Genomic DNA, 17,376 nt, shown 5'->3' with positions numbered 1-17,376 from the left:
TAATGAAAACGCAAATAAAAAAAGGAAGAAGTGATTTCTAAATTTACTTTGACTTGTATTTTATCGAAGACAATACAACAAACATTATTTAATGTGTTCCTCGTGATTTTTTTTCTAATCTTGCAACACATTTAAAAAAAAGTTGGAACAGTACAGCACTTTATAATTATATAGATACCCCTTTGTAATGTTGCCATTCCCTCCACAACACTTTAAAGACATTTAGTGACTTGAAGACACCAAGAGATTTTGTTCCATCCTTCCTGCAAACAAGTCTTAAGTTGGCCAACAGTGCGGGGTTTTTGTTGTCGCCACACATTCTCTATTGGAGACAGGTCGGGACTGAAGGCAGGCCAGTCAAGTACCTCTATCCTCCCCAGCCAGGACTTTGTAATGTGTGCAGAATTTAGTTTTGCATTGTCTTGTTGTAATATGCAGGGGTATCCCTGGAAAAGAGGGCAGCATATTGTCCTCCAAAATCTCTATTTACTTTTCAGCATTAATGGGGCCATCACAGAAATGCAAGTTACCTTTGCCTAGGGCACCAACACAATGCCATACAATGACAGATCTTGTATTTTGGACTTGTTGCTGGTGACAGTCTGGATGATTGTTTTCTTCTTTGGGCTGTGTCCACTATGATTGTCCATCCCAGATTCCTCCGAGCCCAGAGAGGTCAACGGCATTCTGGACACTGTTAACATAGGGCTTCCTTTTGGTTTTAACTGGCATTTGTGAATGTTACTACATATTGTGGTACCTGACAAAGGTTTGCCAAAGAAGTCCTGAGCCCATGTGATGATATCGCTTACAGATAAATGATGATTCTTGATGCAGTGCCGCCTGAGGGATCGAAGGTCACGGTAGTTCAGCTTAGACTTGCACCCTTGTCAAGTTCCTCCAGATTCCTTAAATCATTTAATCATGTTATGCACTGTTGATGGTGAAATGACCAAATGTCTTTCTATTTTCCTTTGAGGAACATTGTTTTTAAACATTTCAATAAATTTCTCATGCATTTGTTGGGAAACTGGCGATCCTCTGCCCATCTTTGCTCCTAAATGACTGGACCTGTCTTGGATGCTGCTTTTGTACCAAATCATAATTGGAATCACCTGTTGACATCACCTTTTTCACATTACATCATTATTTAACCATTGTACCTGATTACTAGCGCTAAACTGCTCCTGTCCCAACTTTTTTAGGAATGTGTTGGAGCTCTGAATGACAGGAAAGGATGTATATTTACAAATGAAATGACGTTAACCAGACCAAAGATATATTGTGTTGAAATAATTTGTGTTTATTTGTCTGCAATGAAATGTTTGGAAATCACTAATTTCTTTTTTTATTTGCTGTTACCATACCGTCCCAACCTTTTCTGATTTGGGGTTGAACGTTTGCGATGGCAGTAATTCTGCAATATCCTAATGTGTGAAGCAGCTCATTCTGGGCAGCGTCTGCTTTGACATTGAGCCTGAGAGAGTAAAAGCCTGGATTACCGCAAAGTAAAGCAGCAGTTTGAGATTTGACGGTCAGAATTAAAGCCAAGAGCGTCTGGATTACAATAATAAGACATTTCCAGCGTTAATGGAGATGAATATCTGCTACTGGAGTAATTAAGCGCCTCTGATCTTTACTGCTATCATTGAAAGGCGCTGGGAATTTAGTGCTCGTGTCTTTGTTTAAGGGCATCAGACAGAATTGAGCTTTCGCTGCAAAAAAAATACAACTTTTTTTGATGGAATGTAAGCTTTGGATCTGTTAAATTCCCATTAACTTGTGCAGAGGGCAAAAAAATAGTTTGAAAGCTTTAAAATAGCTTCATTGCATCACATTATTGTTACATTAATCATATTTTATTTCATTTCCAAAGCAAAAGAAAAACACAAGAGTACAGTTTTGACCTCAAACTCTCATTAGCTTTATTCAAAATAAAATCAATTTCTTGTTATGTATGTATGTGTATGTATGTATGTATGTATGTGTGTGTGTGTGTGTGTGTGTGTGTGTGTGTGTGTGTGTGTGTGTGTGTGTGTGTGTGTGTGTGTGTGTGTGTGTGTGTGTGTGTGTGTGTGTATGTATATATATATATATATATATATATATATATATATAGATAGATAGATAGATAGATAGATAGATAGATAGATAGATAGATAGATAGATAGATAGATAGATAGATAGATAGATAAGAATTATTTAAAAGAAAGTATGTAACAAATAATTTTAAATGTGTGTTCATAAAATTCAAATACACAATGTGTAATGTGTTTAACTTAATGATATAATTAAATGACAAATCAGATATTTTAAATAAAATTATTATTATTGTTATTATTAGTAGTAGTAATAGTAGTATTTAATATTATTTATAGTATTTAAATTATATTAACTATATAAATTATAGCAACTTAACAACTATAACATTTGAATGTTATTATTAATAATGTAATTAATCATCAGCTTTTTTTCACATATAGATTTTTCCTATTTATTTCATTTTCATTCATAAAATTATGATGATTAATATTATTATTATATTACTATTGTTATTATTATTATTTTATTCTAGAAAAATATATATGAATAATTTTATTATATTGACTTTTTGTTTGGAATTAATTATAATACCTAAATACATTGAACAATAATATTTCATATTCATTTCAATATTATTAATTATTTTTATTACCATTACATTATTATTATCATCATCATTATTATTATTATTATTATTATAGAAAATATGCATACATATTTTTAGTTCTATTCACATTTTTAATGATTCTTGCTACACAACTGTGTTTAAACCCCTTATAAAAGTTAATTTTGCATAATAGGTCACCTTTAAAGGTTTCTTGTCATTTATTTATTTATTACAATATGTTTACATCCATCCAGTCATTAGTAAAAAATACTTAATTTGATTATTCATTCATTCATTCACTTTCTTTTAGGCTTAGTCCCTTTATTAATTAGGGGTCGCCACAGCAGAATGAACCGCCAACTTATTCAGCATATGTTTTACGCTGCTGATGCCCTTCTTGCTGCAACCCAGTTCTGGGAAACCCCCATACACTCTCATTCACACACTTATACACAACGGTCAATTTAGCTCACCCAATTCAACTATAGCACATGTCTTTAGACTGTGGGGAAAACTGGAGGAAACCCAAGCCAACACAGGGAAAACATGCAAACTCCACACAGAAATGCCAAATGACCCGACCAAGGCTCGAACCAGCGACCTTTCTGCTGTGAGGCGACAGCGACAGCAAAAAAAAATAATTTGTTCCCCCATAATTAAATCAAAATATGCATAGATTTCCCTTTACATTACATTTCAAGTCTTCTGTTTTTTTTTTTTTCTTTTTTTTTAAGGACCCCTGTGTGACCCCTAAACGATGCTTTATAATGTTTCTTTAAATGACTTTACGCAGTGAATCAGAAAAGCCTCTCTTTCTCTCTCTCTCTCTCTCTCTCTCTCTCTCTCTCTCTCTCTCTCTTCATGATTTCTCTTGTCCAGATTAGTATGCTGTACTGTGTGTTTCTATGGTCTGTAAGAGTGTTGCTATGGGAACAGTTGTGCTGCACATCAGCCACTGAGCACCAGCTCTCTTGTTTTTGAGAATAACACATAATCCACACTCAAAGAGCATCAACTGCTGAACAAAATAAAAAAAATGGGGCTCTGTTTTTCAGTCCCTCCAGGATTTAGTGCAAAACATGCAGAGCTAATGCTGCAAAACTTTAAGCAACTTGCATTTTTATTACAAATTTCTGCAGATTTTGGCCAGTCTTAAACACATCATGACGATAATAATATCAGGAGTTTATTGAAATGTTCATAGCAGGTTAAACTGCTCATAAATGGCAGTTTGGAGCACTTGTATATTAGCACTTGTTATATATCCACAAATGTAAATCAATTTCACATTAGTATATCAGAACACTGGAGTAAAATGCAAATACATATTCAGTGCTTTAAATGATATATAAACTGTATTTAGGACGACACTTAAGTGCTTAGTTTATGTAAGCGCTGTAATTTAAAATTCTGGTGGGCAAAACACAAATTAATCAAGTATTTTTGATAAACATTTTTATGATTTGGCTAACGTAAACAACGTTTGATAGTTTTTATGATCATTTATAGTCAGATATGCTAAGGTTTGCTAATGTACAGTTGAAGTCAGAATTATTAGCCTCCCTTTTAATTTTTTTTCTTTTTTTAAATATTTCCCAAATTATGTTTAACAGAGTAAGGAAATTTTCACAGTATCTCTGATAATATTTTTTCTTCTGGAGAAAGTCTTATTTGATTTATTTCGGCTCGGATAAAAGCAGTTTTTAATTTTTAAAAAAACATTTTAAGGTTAAAATTATTAGCCCCTTTAAGTTATAAATTTTTTCGATAGTCTACAGAACAAACCATCATTATACGATAACTTGCCTAATTACCCTAACCTGCCTAGTTAACCTAATTAACCTAGTAAAGCCTTTAAATGTCACTTTAAGCTGTATAGAAGTGTCTTAAAAATATATCTAGAAAAATATTATTAACTGTCATCATGGCAAAGATAAAATAAATCAGTTATTAAAAATAAGTTATTAAAACCATTATGTTTAGAAATGTGTTGGAAAAAAACTTCTCTCCGTTAAACAGAAATTGGGGAAAAAATAAACAGGGTGGCGAATAAATCGGGGTGGCTAATAATTCTGACTTCAAATGTATTCGTTTTAAGTAGTGAACACTTAAAGGAACACTCCACCTTTTTTGGAATAGGCTCAGTTTGCGATTGTGTATTTAAAAAGTTAAAAGTTGATATCTTCTAGGCCGGTATGTCCTGGGACTATTCTCTCATTCTGGCGTAATAATTGAGTATTGAGAGAAGTTTAGTTCCTAGCCATATTGTTGTAGAAAATAGCAACTTTTCATTTTCTTTCAGTCTTATACACAATGTAACTACAGAAGAGTCCAGCTTTAAATAGGAAAATTATTCAAATTCTTTTTTTATATTTTTTTGAGTAAGATGCTAATGGTCTAATCTGATTCAATGATCTATGCTAAGCTAAGCTAAAAGCGCTTCCACCAGACCCAATGATCGGCTGAATGGATTAAAAAATATGGTAAAATACAACTGTTTACCTCTAGGTGACTTGCAAAATGTGCCTATTTCCTTCTCTATTTGTTTCTCTCAGTGTTTCCATCATATAAATTACAGAGCTTGTTAGTTCTTTCATTTAAAAAGCAAAAAACTGAAAGTATGTTTATTTATTTATTTGACATGGACATCCCAACTACACTGGACAACCAAATGCATTTGTTTAAGTGTTTTAGCAGACTTCCTAATTCTCAACCTCTGTTCAAGGCAGGCTTGACATCAAATGAAAATGAAATAGATACATACGCACATTATATTGTATGTATTGTATCTATTGTATTTGCACAGAAAAGCCACCACAAAACCAGTCAGAAAAAATTACCTGTGACATCATGAGTTTTATTTTTAATTATTATTGTCTTGCAAAACAATCCTACTTTTGTTATTGTAAAAAATAAAAATAATTCGGATATTAGCTGTTATGATGTCTTTGTGATAGTGGAGCTGTGTGTGCGCGTGTGCTGAAGTGTGGCAGACAGACAGAATGAGTTTTGCCCTTGAGAAAGCGTTCCCGCTCCTGGTTGCCATGGTGACAGGAGCTGTTATGTAAGCATGTTGCTGTGGCACATGCTTTCATGGCGATGCGGACTTGGCCACGCCCACCAGCTGGACGTGTGTAAGAGCTGTTCAAGATGAATCTGTCAGACCCGCACATTCATAAGCTTCATCTGGACACCCTTCATTCATAACAGTCATACACACAATATCCCAATCAGATTTTTTTCTGTCTGTCACTCTGTTTATCTGTTTACAAAAGAATAATTTATCAAATTCTTGTGATTTTATTTGAAATATATATAAATTTAATAGTCATTCGTTCATTTTCCTAAGGCTTAGTCTCTTAATTATTAGGGGTCACCACAGCGGAATGAACCGCCAATTATTCCAGCATGTTTTAAACAGCGTATGCCCTTCCAGCCACAAAACAGTACTGGGCAACACCCATACACACTACGGCCAATTTAGTTTATCCAATTTCCCTATAGTGAATGTCTTTGGGGGAAATCGGAGCACCTGGAAGAAACCCACAGAAACATGAGGAGAACATGCAAACTCCACACAGAAATGCTAACTGGCACAGCCGGGACTCGAACCGGCAACCTTCTTACTGTGAGACCACAGTGCTAACCCCTGAGCCACCATGTCGCCCTTTCTAAATCATTTTACAGTAAAAACATTATTTCATTAAATATGAACTGATTTGCATATTTGTCAATTTTCTTTTTTTTTTAAATAAAATTAGTAATAAATAATTTTAAAAATAAGACTTTTAAAATTATTTTACAGTAAAATGAAATTAACCCCTCAGCGTTCCTGTGAAATTTGCTTCAAATGCTTAAAAAATGCATACCTAAAGTAAATTGCATGCTATTTTTGAACCTTTTTTTAATATATCCATGGTTTTGGTCTCTTTTAAAAGGTGACACACTAAGGTTTATTCCTTAATAACCAGAATCACTGTAAATGTTATTGGTATTGAGTAATTAAGTTTAGGACGCTCTGAAAAATAAAATAATAAAACCCACCTAAACTTTTTATTTTAACTAATGCCGCAGATTGACTGTAATTAAGAGGGATTCGTTTGACAAGCCAATTGGGATTAAAGCATAAACAAATAAATGAATGGTTATCACAATATTTCCCCGATTGATTAATTACATGACAACGAATACAAGCTTTCTAAAATGTTATGTTTAATTATGCAAATAATCCATTATTTTGTTAAACATACACCAAATTGCATATTTTTTCATTCTTTTCATTTTTTTTTGGGGGGGGGGATAAAAATAGAACTTTCTATATTAGTCTACAGATTAAATTAATTTAAAAAATGCATAACCAAAGTAAATTGCATGCTATTTTTTAACCCTATTTTAGTATATGCATGGTTTTGGTCTTATTTGAAAGGTGATATAGTACATTGAGTTTTATTCCTTTATAGCCAGAATTACTGTAAAAGTTATTGCTGTTGAGTAATTAAACTTAAAATTTTAAATTTTTTAAAAACTAAAATTTTTATCTTAACTAATGCTTACAGACAGGGGTGTGTGGGGGGAGGGGGGTCCAAAAGTTTACATTCATATTCATTCAATTACTAATCACCTGTTTTTTAAATGGTCTGTCTCTAAAAGTGAGGGGGACGTATCCCCCCATTTGCTACGCCCCTGCCTGCAGATGACTTTAATTTAGAGGTATTAGTTTAAAAAGACAGCTGGATCAAAGCATGAAGCCTTACCAAGCCAATTTTTTTTACTGAGAACAGTAGCTTTGAAAATTAGTGTTTAGTTCATATTTATCCAGGTGAATGTCTAGGCACTTCTCAACACGGGCCACTTGGAGACTCCAATTGACCCTTTTTAAATACATTTAAAAAATTGGTAATTAATCTATCGCATTATATTCGTTTTGGTTGTAAAAAAAATTGTTTTTATAAAATCTGTAATTTTTTCTTTTAATATTTATTTTATTTTTTGATAATTAAAAATAAATAAAAAATATATTATATTTTATTATATTATATTATACTTTTTTGATTAATTAGTAAATGAAATGGGTGACACGGTGGCTCTGCGGTTAGCACTGTTACCTCACAGCAAATAGGTTGCTGGTTCGAGTCTTGGTTGGGTCAGTTGGCATTTCTGTGTGGAGTTTGCATGTTCTCCCCATGTTGGTGTGGGTTTCCCTCACAGCCCAAAGATATGAGCTATAGGTGAATTGAATAAACTAAATTGGCCGTAGTATATGTGTGTCAATGAGGGTGTATAGCTGTTTCCTAGTACTGGGTTGGGGCTGAAAGGGTATCCGCTGTGTAAAACATATGCTGAAAAAAGTTGGCGGTTCATTCCGCTGTGGCGACCCCTTATAAATAAAGGGACTAAGCCGAAGGAAAAGGAATGAATAAATGCATAGTATATAAAATAAAGATCCATAAATATCCATCTTTCCATGGTCATGGGTTACATCTGTCTCTGTCTGTCTCTCTTCAGGGGGTCGGGTCTTCTCCTGGGGCTGGAATGAACATGGAATGTGTGGCGACGGTTCCCTTCAGGACATCACACAACCTCAGCCAATCCCTGCTCTCGCCGATGCTGTGGCTCTTCTGATTGGCTGTGGAGCAGGGCATTCAATGGCACTGTGCAGTTTGAAGAGCAGTGAAGACTCAGCAAGATGAGCAGGTTAAACTTTCACCTCTCTGACTGTCACAGACACTGTCAGCTTACACAACCGTTTAATGAATTATTCACAACGGCACATTTAAAACTTTAAAGGACAAGATTTAGATCAAAAATCACACACACATTAAAAAGGTTTAAAATATGCAACATATTGCTAAAAATAATTTTGTTTAGGCTGACTACATTCATGTCTTAAATTAGATTATTTATTTAATTATTTTAGTTGGCTAAATGTACACTTTAGTATGTTAAGACAAGACACAGGTGAATAGGGTATAAAAATGAATTAAATTAACAAAAAAATGAATGTTTATCACAATATTTTTCACAGTTGATTGAATAAATGACAAGTATTAAAATGCCTTGTTTATATATGCAAATAATTCATGATCAGTGTTGGGGAAAGTTACCTTTGAAAGTAATGCGTTACGTTACTTTGCGTTATCTTTCCCTCTCTGGCTGAGGTTTGATCTCTTTCAGAACTTGCAGGTGTTTTTTTTTTACTCTTTTTATTGAGAAGCTCTGCATTTAACAACCACCTATATAACCGACACCCTTATTTTCCTTTAAGAAATGTAGAATAAAATTATATTTTGGGAGTTTTCTGATCCCAGAGCTATACATGCTGTATATACAGATTAATGAAGGCATGTGAAGTCATGTGTTTGCTACTTTTGAGTGTTTTGTGTTGTTAGGTAAGTAAATTCACTGTCCATTGAGATAAAGATTGCAATAAAGCCTAAGAGTACTAAAATGAAATAATTTGTATTAAGGCAAAAACCGATTTAATTTTTTTTAAATGTTTAATAACAAAATAAACAGTAAGACGATAAAAAGGCCCCAAATCAAAATAAATCTTTGAGTTTTATACACTGAATAAATAGCTTCATGTGGCCTTAACAAATGTGTAAATGGTTTTGCAAAAGAGAACATTTTTTACTGTATTACAAATTGTAGTCACTTCTACAGTAACATTAGACAGTGGCTGTATCTCCTTAACAATTAAAGAAATAACCATTTTTTTTATTTTAGTTGAATTAACTGTTTTACCTGGAAAACGTGAACTGATGTCAATCATAGCTGGAGGTGGGGTGTGAGTGTAGTGCTTCGCATCCAGTTTTGTTTTTGTTTTTTAATGTTGTGTTTCTTGCAGTTGTTAAGAGTTTTACTTACACATAATGTACATCTAACCATAATACACTTCTTTTTTTCAATAAGTTCAAAATAAGAATAATCCATCGCAAAAATATAAGTGTCCGGCCTGCCATAGTTTCTGTTTCTGAATGATGACGGGCGATTCATGAATGAATCATTTGTTTTAACCGGATCTTCTTAGTGAACCGGTCGACCAGTTCATTGAATTGAAGTTCTTTTCATTGATTTTTCATGAAACGGTTTGCATCTTAAGTAAGTATTAACATACCGTATACCTCCTCTGACTCGAAATAAACCCATATCCTGAGTTACTCAGTTACTAGAACAGTACACTGACTAATCTGCTGTGAAAAAGCAGAGCTGATGATGATGATGATGATGATGAGTGCATGTCTCTCATTGAGTGTGTGATTTAACCTGACTAAAGTCCTTTTTAATCCATAATATCCTTTGTAAAATCCACTTAAGCAAGGTAAAAAGTAACTTGCTTTACATTTTTTAAAATGCAACTCAAATAATATGACTTATTTTTAAAAGTAATGCTTTCTTTACTCGTTACTTTGGAAAAGTAATATTATTACGTAACGTGTGTTACTTATAATACACTACCCCCAACACTGTCCATGATTTCATTAAACATAACATAACAAACCTGAACATTGGATATTTACAGGTTTAAAAATTCTTATTTCTTTTTTTCTACTTGAACATCTCCCTCAGTAAAAACAAATTTCAAAGTTATAGACCTGAGTAAAGCAGTGTAGTTTGGGGTTTGTAAGAGCTGCTAAAGTGGAGGTGTGTGCTTTTAAAAATATTTCTTGCATTTAAAAATTGATCAAGTGTGATAAAAGGAAATTTTAAAAGTGTATTTTGGATTTTTTTTGTAACATTAGACGGAAAAAAAAAAGTTCGGAAAGCCCAAAACCCCGAATCTTAAAACGTGATTTATCTGTGGTTTTACAGCCGTTCTGAAACACTGTATTGACTGAATAGAGTCCGACTGAATCAGATGCTCATTCTCCAGATGGCTCTTGTACACATCAGTGCCGAAATGGCCAATCATTTGCTATGATTGGTAGTCAAGGATCGTTTTCTCTGACCTTTTACCTCATGAGGACATAGAGAAACACTTAAATTACCTTCACTGTAAAACCAGTAACTGAAACAGATTTACTGCAGTTAAATGACCTGCTGGAACTGATGTCAATCATAGCTGGAGGTGGGGTGTGAGTGTAGTGCTTCGCATCCAGTTTTGTTTTTGTTTTTTTAATGTTGTGTTTCTCGCAGTTGTTAAGAGTTTTACTTACGCATAATGTACATCTAACCATAATCCACTTCTTTTTTTCAATAAGTTCAAAATAAGAATAATCCATCGCAAAAATATAAGTGTCCGCCCTGCCATAGTTTCTGTTTCTGAATGATGACGGGCGATTCACGAATGAATCATTTGTTTTAACCGGATCTTCTTAGTGAACCGGTCGACCAGTTCATTGAATTGAAGTTCTTTTCATTGAGTTTTCATGAAACGGTTTGCATCTTAAGTAAGTATTAACATACCGTATACCTCCTCTGACTCGAAATAAACCCATATCCTGAGTTACTCAGTTACTAGAACAGTACACTGACTAATCTGCTGTGAAAAAGCAGAGCTGATGATGATGATGATGATGATGATGAGTGCATGTCTCTCATTCGCCGCGTTTCCACTATCGCGCCTAAAGCGAGCGAGCCAGGGCTAGCCAAGGCCAGTGGCGTTTCCACTGTCACTTCCGGGGCCTAATCGGGCCAAAGCGGGGCTTTCTCGGGGCCAACGGCCAGCCTTTTTCGGCCCGCCGAATACCTTGGGCCAAGGAGGGCCAGCCGGGGCTTCGGGGCGGAGTGAAAGGAGAGGCGGCACAGTTTTCCGATCGCACTCGAGTACATGCGCCAAACAAATAAATAAATAAGGGAAAGAAAACATCTGGAACAAATTATAGGCTGGGGTCTTTTTTGCATATGATCGCCCTTAAGTTTCTCTTTTAAATGTAAGGCTGCAGCATAAAATGATCTTTCTTTGCTGCATCTTTGATGTTTCAATAACGCATAATAATCTTTACACCATATTAAAGACACAGCAGACAGTAAAGGTTTTCAAGAGGTTTTGTCAAGTTTAATACTGTAAGTGTGTTTTTGCGCGTTTAGATGCCTGTGTATGTGTGTGAGACCGAAAAAAAGAGCGCTCCATTCACAGCTCTGTTGATGCCGCGAGCGGCGTTTTTCTTTTATTTTTATTGTTTTAATTTATTTTGGAGATAATACACTATATGAATACAACAGTAGGACATTAAACTTTACAAATTTCATGTCCACTTTTGTAGGCTCAAAACAATAGTGTCATATCTAGATAAAATAGCCCTATATTGAAATAATTTAAAGAATTACAAATATTAGATAGGCCTATAATAAAATCACATTAAATAAATAAACCAATATAAAACTAACAAAAGCTATAGCTATAACAATTAGGTACTTAATCAAACTGTTTCAAATTTATATTAAACTTTCATTTTTCAAAAGCCTCTATGAAAAAAAGATTTTAGACATTTTCTAAAAAAATTTAAATAAATAAACACCGGAAAATGTTTTAAATATTATTTATAAAGTATTTGGATACGATGAAATTAATCAAATCATGCAAACAGAGCATTTTCGGGGTGAGTGAAAGCAGAAACTAGGCGACCTTTTTTTCTGTCTGCAGCTGCGCAGCACTTTTTTGACGGGGAAAACTGGAAGTTCAAAATGTGTTCTGTGTCCTCAAACAAGTGTGTATGTTTTTATATAACGTGGTAAAATAAAAAAAAGGAATTTTAAATACATAAAGAGCTTTATTAGTGCATAGCTGCTGAACGCAACGAAATATAGGCTATATTTTATTACGTGCTGCTCTTATGTGCTGAAACACTGAACACTTTACTTAAGATATAATAAGCAACATCTTTAAATAAAGGGAATCACCTATTAAGTGTCATAAAGCCTATAGGGGGAAAAAAATCATGTTTCAGTTCTCTCCAGAGCATTTGGGATGAATGTTGGACAGATTCTGTCTAGAGGATGTTATAAAAAACATTTTATATCGAGTTATTAACGGAGAATTTTATATATGTGGTGTTATATTATGGATGTGTGCGCTCCCTGCGCTCCGGGTCCCTCCATTGGTGGCAAGACCACTGGATTTTGATGCCAGTCGGTCGGCGAGTAAATGAATATGATGAATGAAAACACACAGGCATGTGCGTATAGACATGCGTTGTACTGCTGTACAGTAACGTGTCATTTGTTTGTTTTGGTTGTCCTAATTTTAATAGTTTCGTGATTATGTGATGGTGTGCTTTATCTGCATGATTCTCGCTGAAGTGGGCGGTTTGAGTGACGTTCGATTCGGGGGATGTTCTGGGGGCGGGGTTTGCGTGACGCGCTGCGAGCTACTAGCCCCACAGTGGAAACACGACATGATTTCAGCCTCACTGCTCAACCTCCCGGGCGATTGGCCCGGCCTGGCCCGATACAAGCCCTGGCTCGCACTGGCCTGATAGTGGAAATGCGGCTATTGAGTGTGTGATTTAACCTGACTAAAGTCCTTTTTAATCCATAATATCCTTTGTAAAATCCACTTAAGCAAGGTAAAAAGTAACTTGCTTTACATTTTTTAAAATGCAACTCAAATAATATGACTTATTTTTAAAAGTAATGCTTTCTTTACTCGTTACTTTGGAAAAGTAATATTATTACGTAACGTGTGTTACTTATAATACACTACCCCCAACACTGTCCATGATTTCATTAAACATAACATAACAAACCTGAACATTGGATATTTACAGGTTTAAAAATTCTTATTTCTTTTTTTCTACTTGAACATCTCCCTCAGTAAAAACAAATTTCAAAGTTATAGACCTGAGTAAAGCAGTGTAGTTTGGGGTTTGTAAGAGCTGCTAAAGTGGAGGTGTGTGCTTTTAAAAATATTTCTTGCATTTAAAAATTGATCAAGTGTGATAAAAGGAAATTTTAAAAGTGTATTTTGGATTTTTTTTGTAACATTAGAAGGAAAAAAAAAAAGTTCGGAAAGCCCAAAACCCCGAATCTTAAAACGTGATTTATCTGTGGTTTTACAGCCGTTCTGAAACACTGTATTGACTGAGGAGAGTCCAACTGAATCAGATGCTCATTCTCCAGATGGCTCTTGTACACATCAGTGCCGAAATGGCCAATCATTTGCTATGATTGGTAGTCAAGGATCGTTTTCTCTGACCTTTTACCTCATGAGGACATAGAGAAACACTTAAATTACCTTCACTGTAAAACCAGTAACTGAAACAGATTTACTGCAGTGAAATGACCTGCTGGAAGGCACAGAGTTTTCGACTGACTAATTACATACACTTAAGGGAAAAATTATTAGCCCTCCTGTTAAATTTTTCAAATATTTCACTTGTTCCGTTTAACAGAGAGGTTTAATTTTTATGCTTTTAAAGTGATTAAACTAATTTCTTTGTCTTTGCTATGTGATATCTTACAAGTTATTAAATAAGATACTAGCTTTCAGCTTAAAGTGTGATTTAAAGGCTTAATGTTAAGTAGGAAATTTAAGTTGATTTGGCAAGTCATTTGGATAACAGTGGTTTGTTTTGTAGCCAATAAAAAAAATAATAATTCTTAAGGGGGTTAATAATATTAAGTTTAAAAACTGCTTTTAAAGAAGTTCCAACTCTTAAATTAGTACATTACATCTGGAAAAAGAATAGGCTATACCCTAATAGATAAGATTTAATTATTTGAAATAATTTGGTCCCCTTTTATTTCCTTTCTGCAAACTTGTGATTAATATGTTTACTATGCCTTAAGTAGCTATTTTTACTATTGGATAGCACTGGTGGGGGGTTGGTTGGGGGAAAGTATGTTTAATTTTTGTTTAATTATTATTTTTATCACTGTTGGTTGTTGTTTTTTAAATGTCTAATTGATAAAATGTAAGTTTTGTTTGTATTTTAAAAAAGTGTATTTACAATTTCTGCTAAATTTCTAATAATAAATTATTTAAACAAAAAAAAAAATGCTTTTCTAGCCAGTCTAAAAGAAATAATAATAATACTTTATCCAAAAGACAAATATAATAGGAAATACAGTGTAAATTCAAAAAATAAATAAATAAATAAATAAAAAAGCTGGGAAATACTTGAAAAAGAATAAAAACTTCACAGGAGGGCTGATCATTTTGACTTCAGCTTTATACAGCTATGGGAAATAATTAAGATAATTGTAAATAAAAAAGATTTAGAGCATTTATTTCTCCAAATATTCATTTTGTAACTCTTTCGAACACTATAAAAAATGCAGGGCTCCACACAGTCGATTTGGAAAGAATTAAGTACTTTCTAGTTTTTACAAATTTAAGTGGATTGAACATAACACTGTAAAGTTGTCCCAAAAAAAAACTCAATAATTGTGTTTTTCCAGCTTATTTTATAATTAATTTTATGCAATAACACTGATGTTGTTTTTTAAAATGTATATAAAATGTCTAAAACGGTTTCTTTTTGTCATTTTATGCAAAGTTTTTGAATACTTAGTGGACAAAACTCAATACTACAAATTATAAATCCATCCATGTACACTACCTGAAAAAAGTCTTGTCGTTTATCCCAGTTGTAAAAGTAACAAATAATAACTTCTAATTGATCATTTGGAAAAGTGGCAGATTTTTCAGGTGAATCATCTGGTAAACTGCATCCCAGTCATCACAAATACTGCAGAAGATCTATTGAAACCCGCATGGACCTAAGATTCTCATAGAAATCAGTCAAGTCTGGTGAAGGAAAAATCATGGTTTGGGTTATATTCAGTATGGGGGCGTGCGAGAGATCTGCAGAATAGATGGCAACATTACAGCCTGAGATATCAAGACATTTGTGCTGCCCATTACATTAAAACCACAGGTGAGGGCAAATTCTTCAGCAGGATAGCGCTGCTTCTCATACTTCAGCCTCCACATCAAAGTTCCTGAAAGCAAAGAAGGTCAAGGTGCTCTAGGATTGGCCAGCCCAATCACCAGACATGAACATTATTGAGCATGTCTGGGGTAAGATGAAGGAGGAGGCATTGAAGATGAATCCAAAGAATCTTGATGAACTCCGGTGGTCCTGCAAGAATGCTTTCTTAGCCATTCCAGATGACTATAATAAGTGATTTGAGTCATTGCAGAGATGGATGGATGCAGACGTCTAAGCTCATGGGAGTCAGACACAATATTCATTCTTTATCCACTGCAGCATGACTTTATATTCTATACTGGACATTATTTCTGTTAAGTGACGAGACTTTTATCTAAGCAAAGTCAGACTTTACTGTCCTAATTAAATAATTAAAAATCAAGGCATGATCATATTTTATTTTGGTAAAATAAGCGTAATCTAGAGGCCTTTGCCTTTCACATTAGCCACTTCTGATACCAAATGATCAACTTGAAGTCAACTTATTATTTGTTATTCCTAAAACTTGGATAGGCGACAAGACTTTTGTCAGGTAGTTTATAAGAGAAATAGAAAGTGTATTTATTTTGGTTGTGTTCATGTGTTGATACATCATGTTATAGTTTCTATACTACTAAGTCCATATCTGTACGGCCTTTAAAAGAATGAAAAACACACAAAATCAGTGTTTTAGTGCTTTTTATTATCATTATCATTTGTAGTTTTCATTGCTTTTTTAAAATTCTCTCTTCAGAAAAAGACACAAATAGCCTTAACAACATGTCAACTCAAACCATCAATGAAAACACCACCTGCTTTTAAATAACTATCCATACTACGCACTGCAATGTGCTGAAAAACACAAGGAACGTCTCACAAAACAGCACAAACGTGAGCCTTTTGCAGTCAGGAAGTTGAATATCCAAAAACGCATTTGTAAAAGACTGTAAACCTCTTAAATGTATTGGTTTCTATAGTTTGTGCTCTGATGTGGTCGGGTCTTTAAACAGTCCAGCATATTATAAGGAAACGACCCAACGTTGACATTCCTGTGATACAACTGGCAGTGCGCTAGTCTGGCCCCAAAAAATTGGGTTTACTTCACATTTTCACAACGATGATAAACAAACGTCGAAACAAACTTAAGACACAGTATCGGTTCCTTTCCTTTATTCCATCCTGTGTAAACCCTGTATGTTCTCTATAAAGAGTTGTTGTGTTGTTGTGTTGCTGTATTGCGCAGGATTGTCTCTTGTGATGTTGTTTGTCGTGAAAACCGCCTTAAAGTTTCTTTCAAAAAGCATTTATTGAACATTTTTTCTCACCCAACTCAATGATGATGTTGTCATTCCATCAGAAATTGTGAGTTTGGTCCCATATATGCGCTAACGTGCCTTCAAATCCAACCGCGTTCCAATCAGGCGTGACACGTTGGACTCCTTAAGCTAAAAATGCTTACGCTTCAAAAAGCTAATCACTAGTGATGGGTCATTCTTAAACTATTCGCTCATTTTGAACACATCTTTATGTGACTCAGGAACGAGGAGTTCTCTAAGTGAATGATTTGTTCATTAGTGTATAGGCACATTGCACTGGCGGTGGAGAAGATTAGTTCATTTCTTGAGTCTACTGTCAAGTTTGAGCGATTCGTTCTTCATAGGAAGGACTTATGAGATTGAAAAAAAACTTGATTCGTTTATCTCTTTAAGCTTTTGATTAGTGTTTTACACGTGATTTACAACAGGATTGGATACAGAAATTAGTATATATTTTCAAATTCGCTTTTTAGATCAGATAGGGCTGGGCGATATGGCAAAAATGCAATCGTGAGTAATTCTTTTGCATATTGAACAATAACAATATATATTTCGA

General features: G+C 34.2%; 1 protein-coding gene across 3 annotated transcripts in view; it reads left to right on the top strand.

The window, feature by feature from the left end:
• Nucleotides 1–17,376, top strand: part of sergef (secretion regulating guanine nucleotide exchange factor) — a 55,546-nt gene that overhangs the window by 18,701 nt on the left and 19,469 nt on the right. Inside the window, exons 11-12 of one of the 3 annotated variants that reach the window (XR_015526176.1) lie at nt 8,156–10,654; nt 13,844–14,568. Coding sequence is in view for 1 of the 3 variants with exons in the window: in XM_087311791.1 (XP_087167917.1) it covers nt 8,156–8,340 (185 nt within the window). In the remaining 2 variants the exon portion in view is untranslated. Of the gene's footprint in view, nt 1–8,155; nt 10,678–13,843; nt 14,569–17,376 lie in introns of those variants that run through there. The other 2 variants (XR_015526178.1, XM_087311791.1) reach the window with 2 other exon arrangements.

This window comes from Danio rerio, chromosome 25, assembly GCF_052040795.2.
Source record: "Danio rerio strain M-AB ecotype USA chromosome 25, GRCz13ab, whole genome shotgun sequence".
Lineage (NCBI taxonomy): Eukaryota > Metazoa > Chordata > Actinopteri > Cypriniformes > Danionidae > Danio > Danio rerio.
This window is presented reverse-complemented; position numbering and strand designations above follow the sequence as displayed.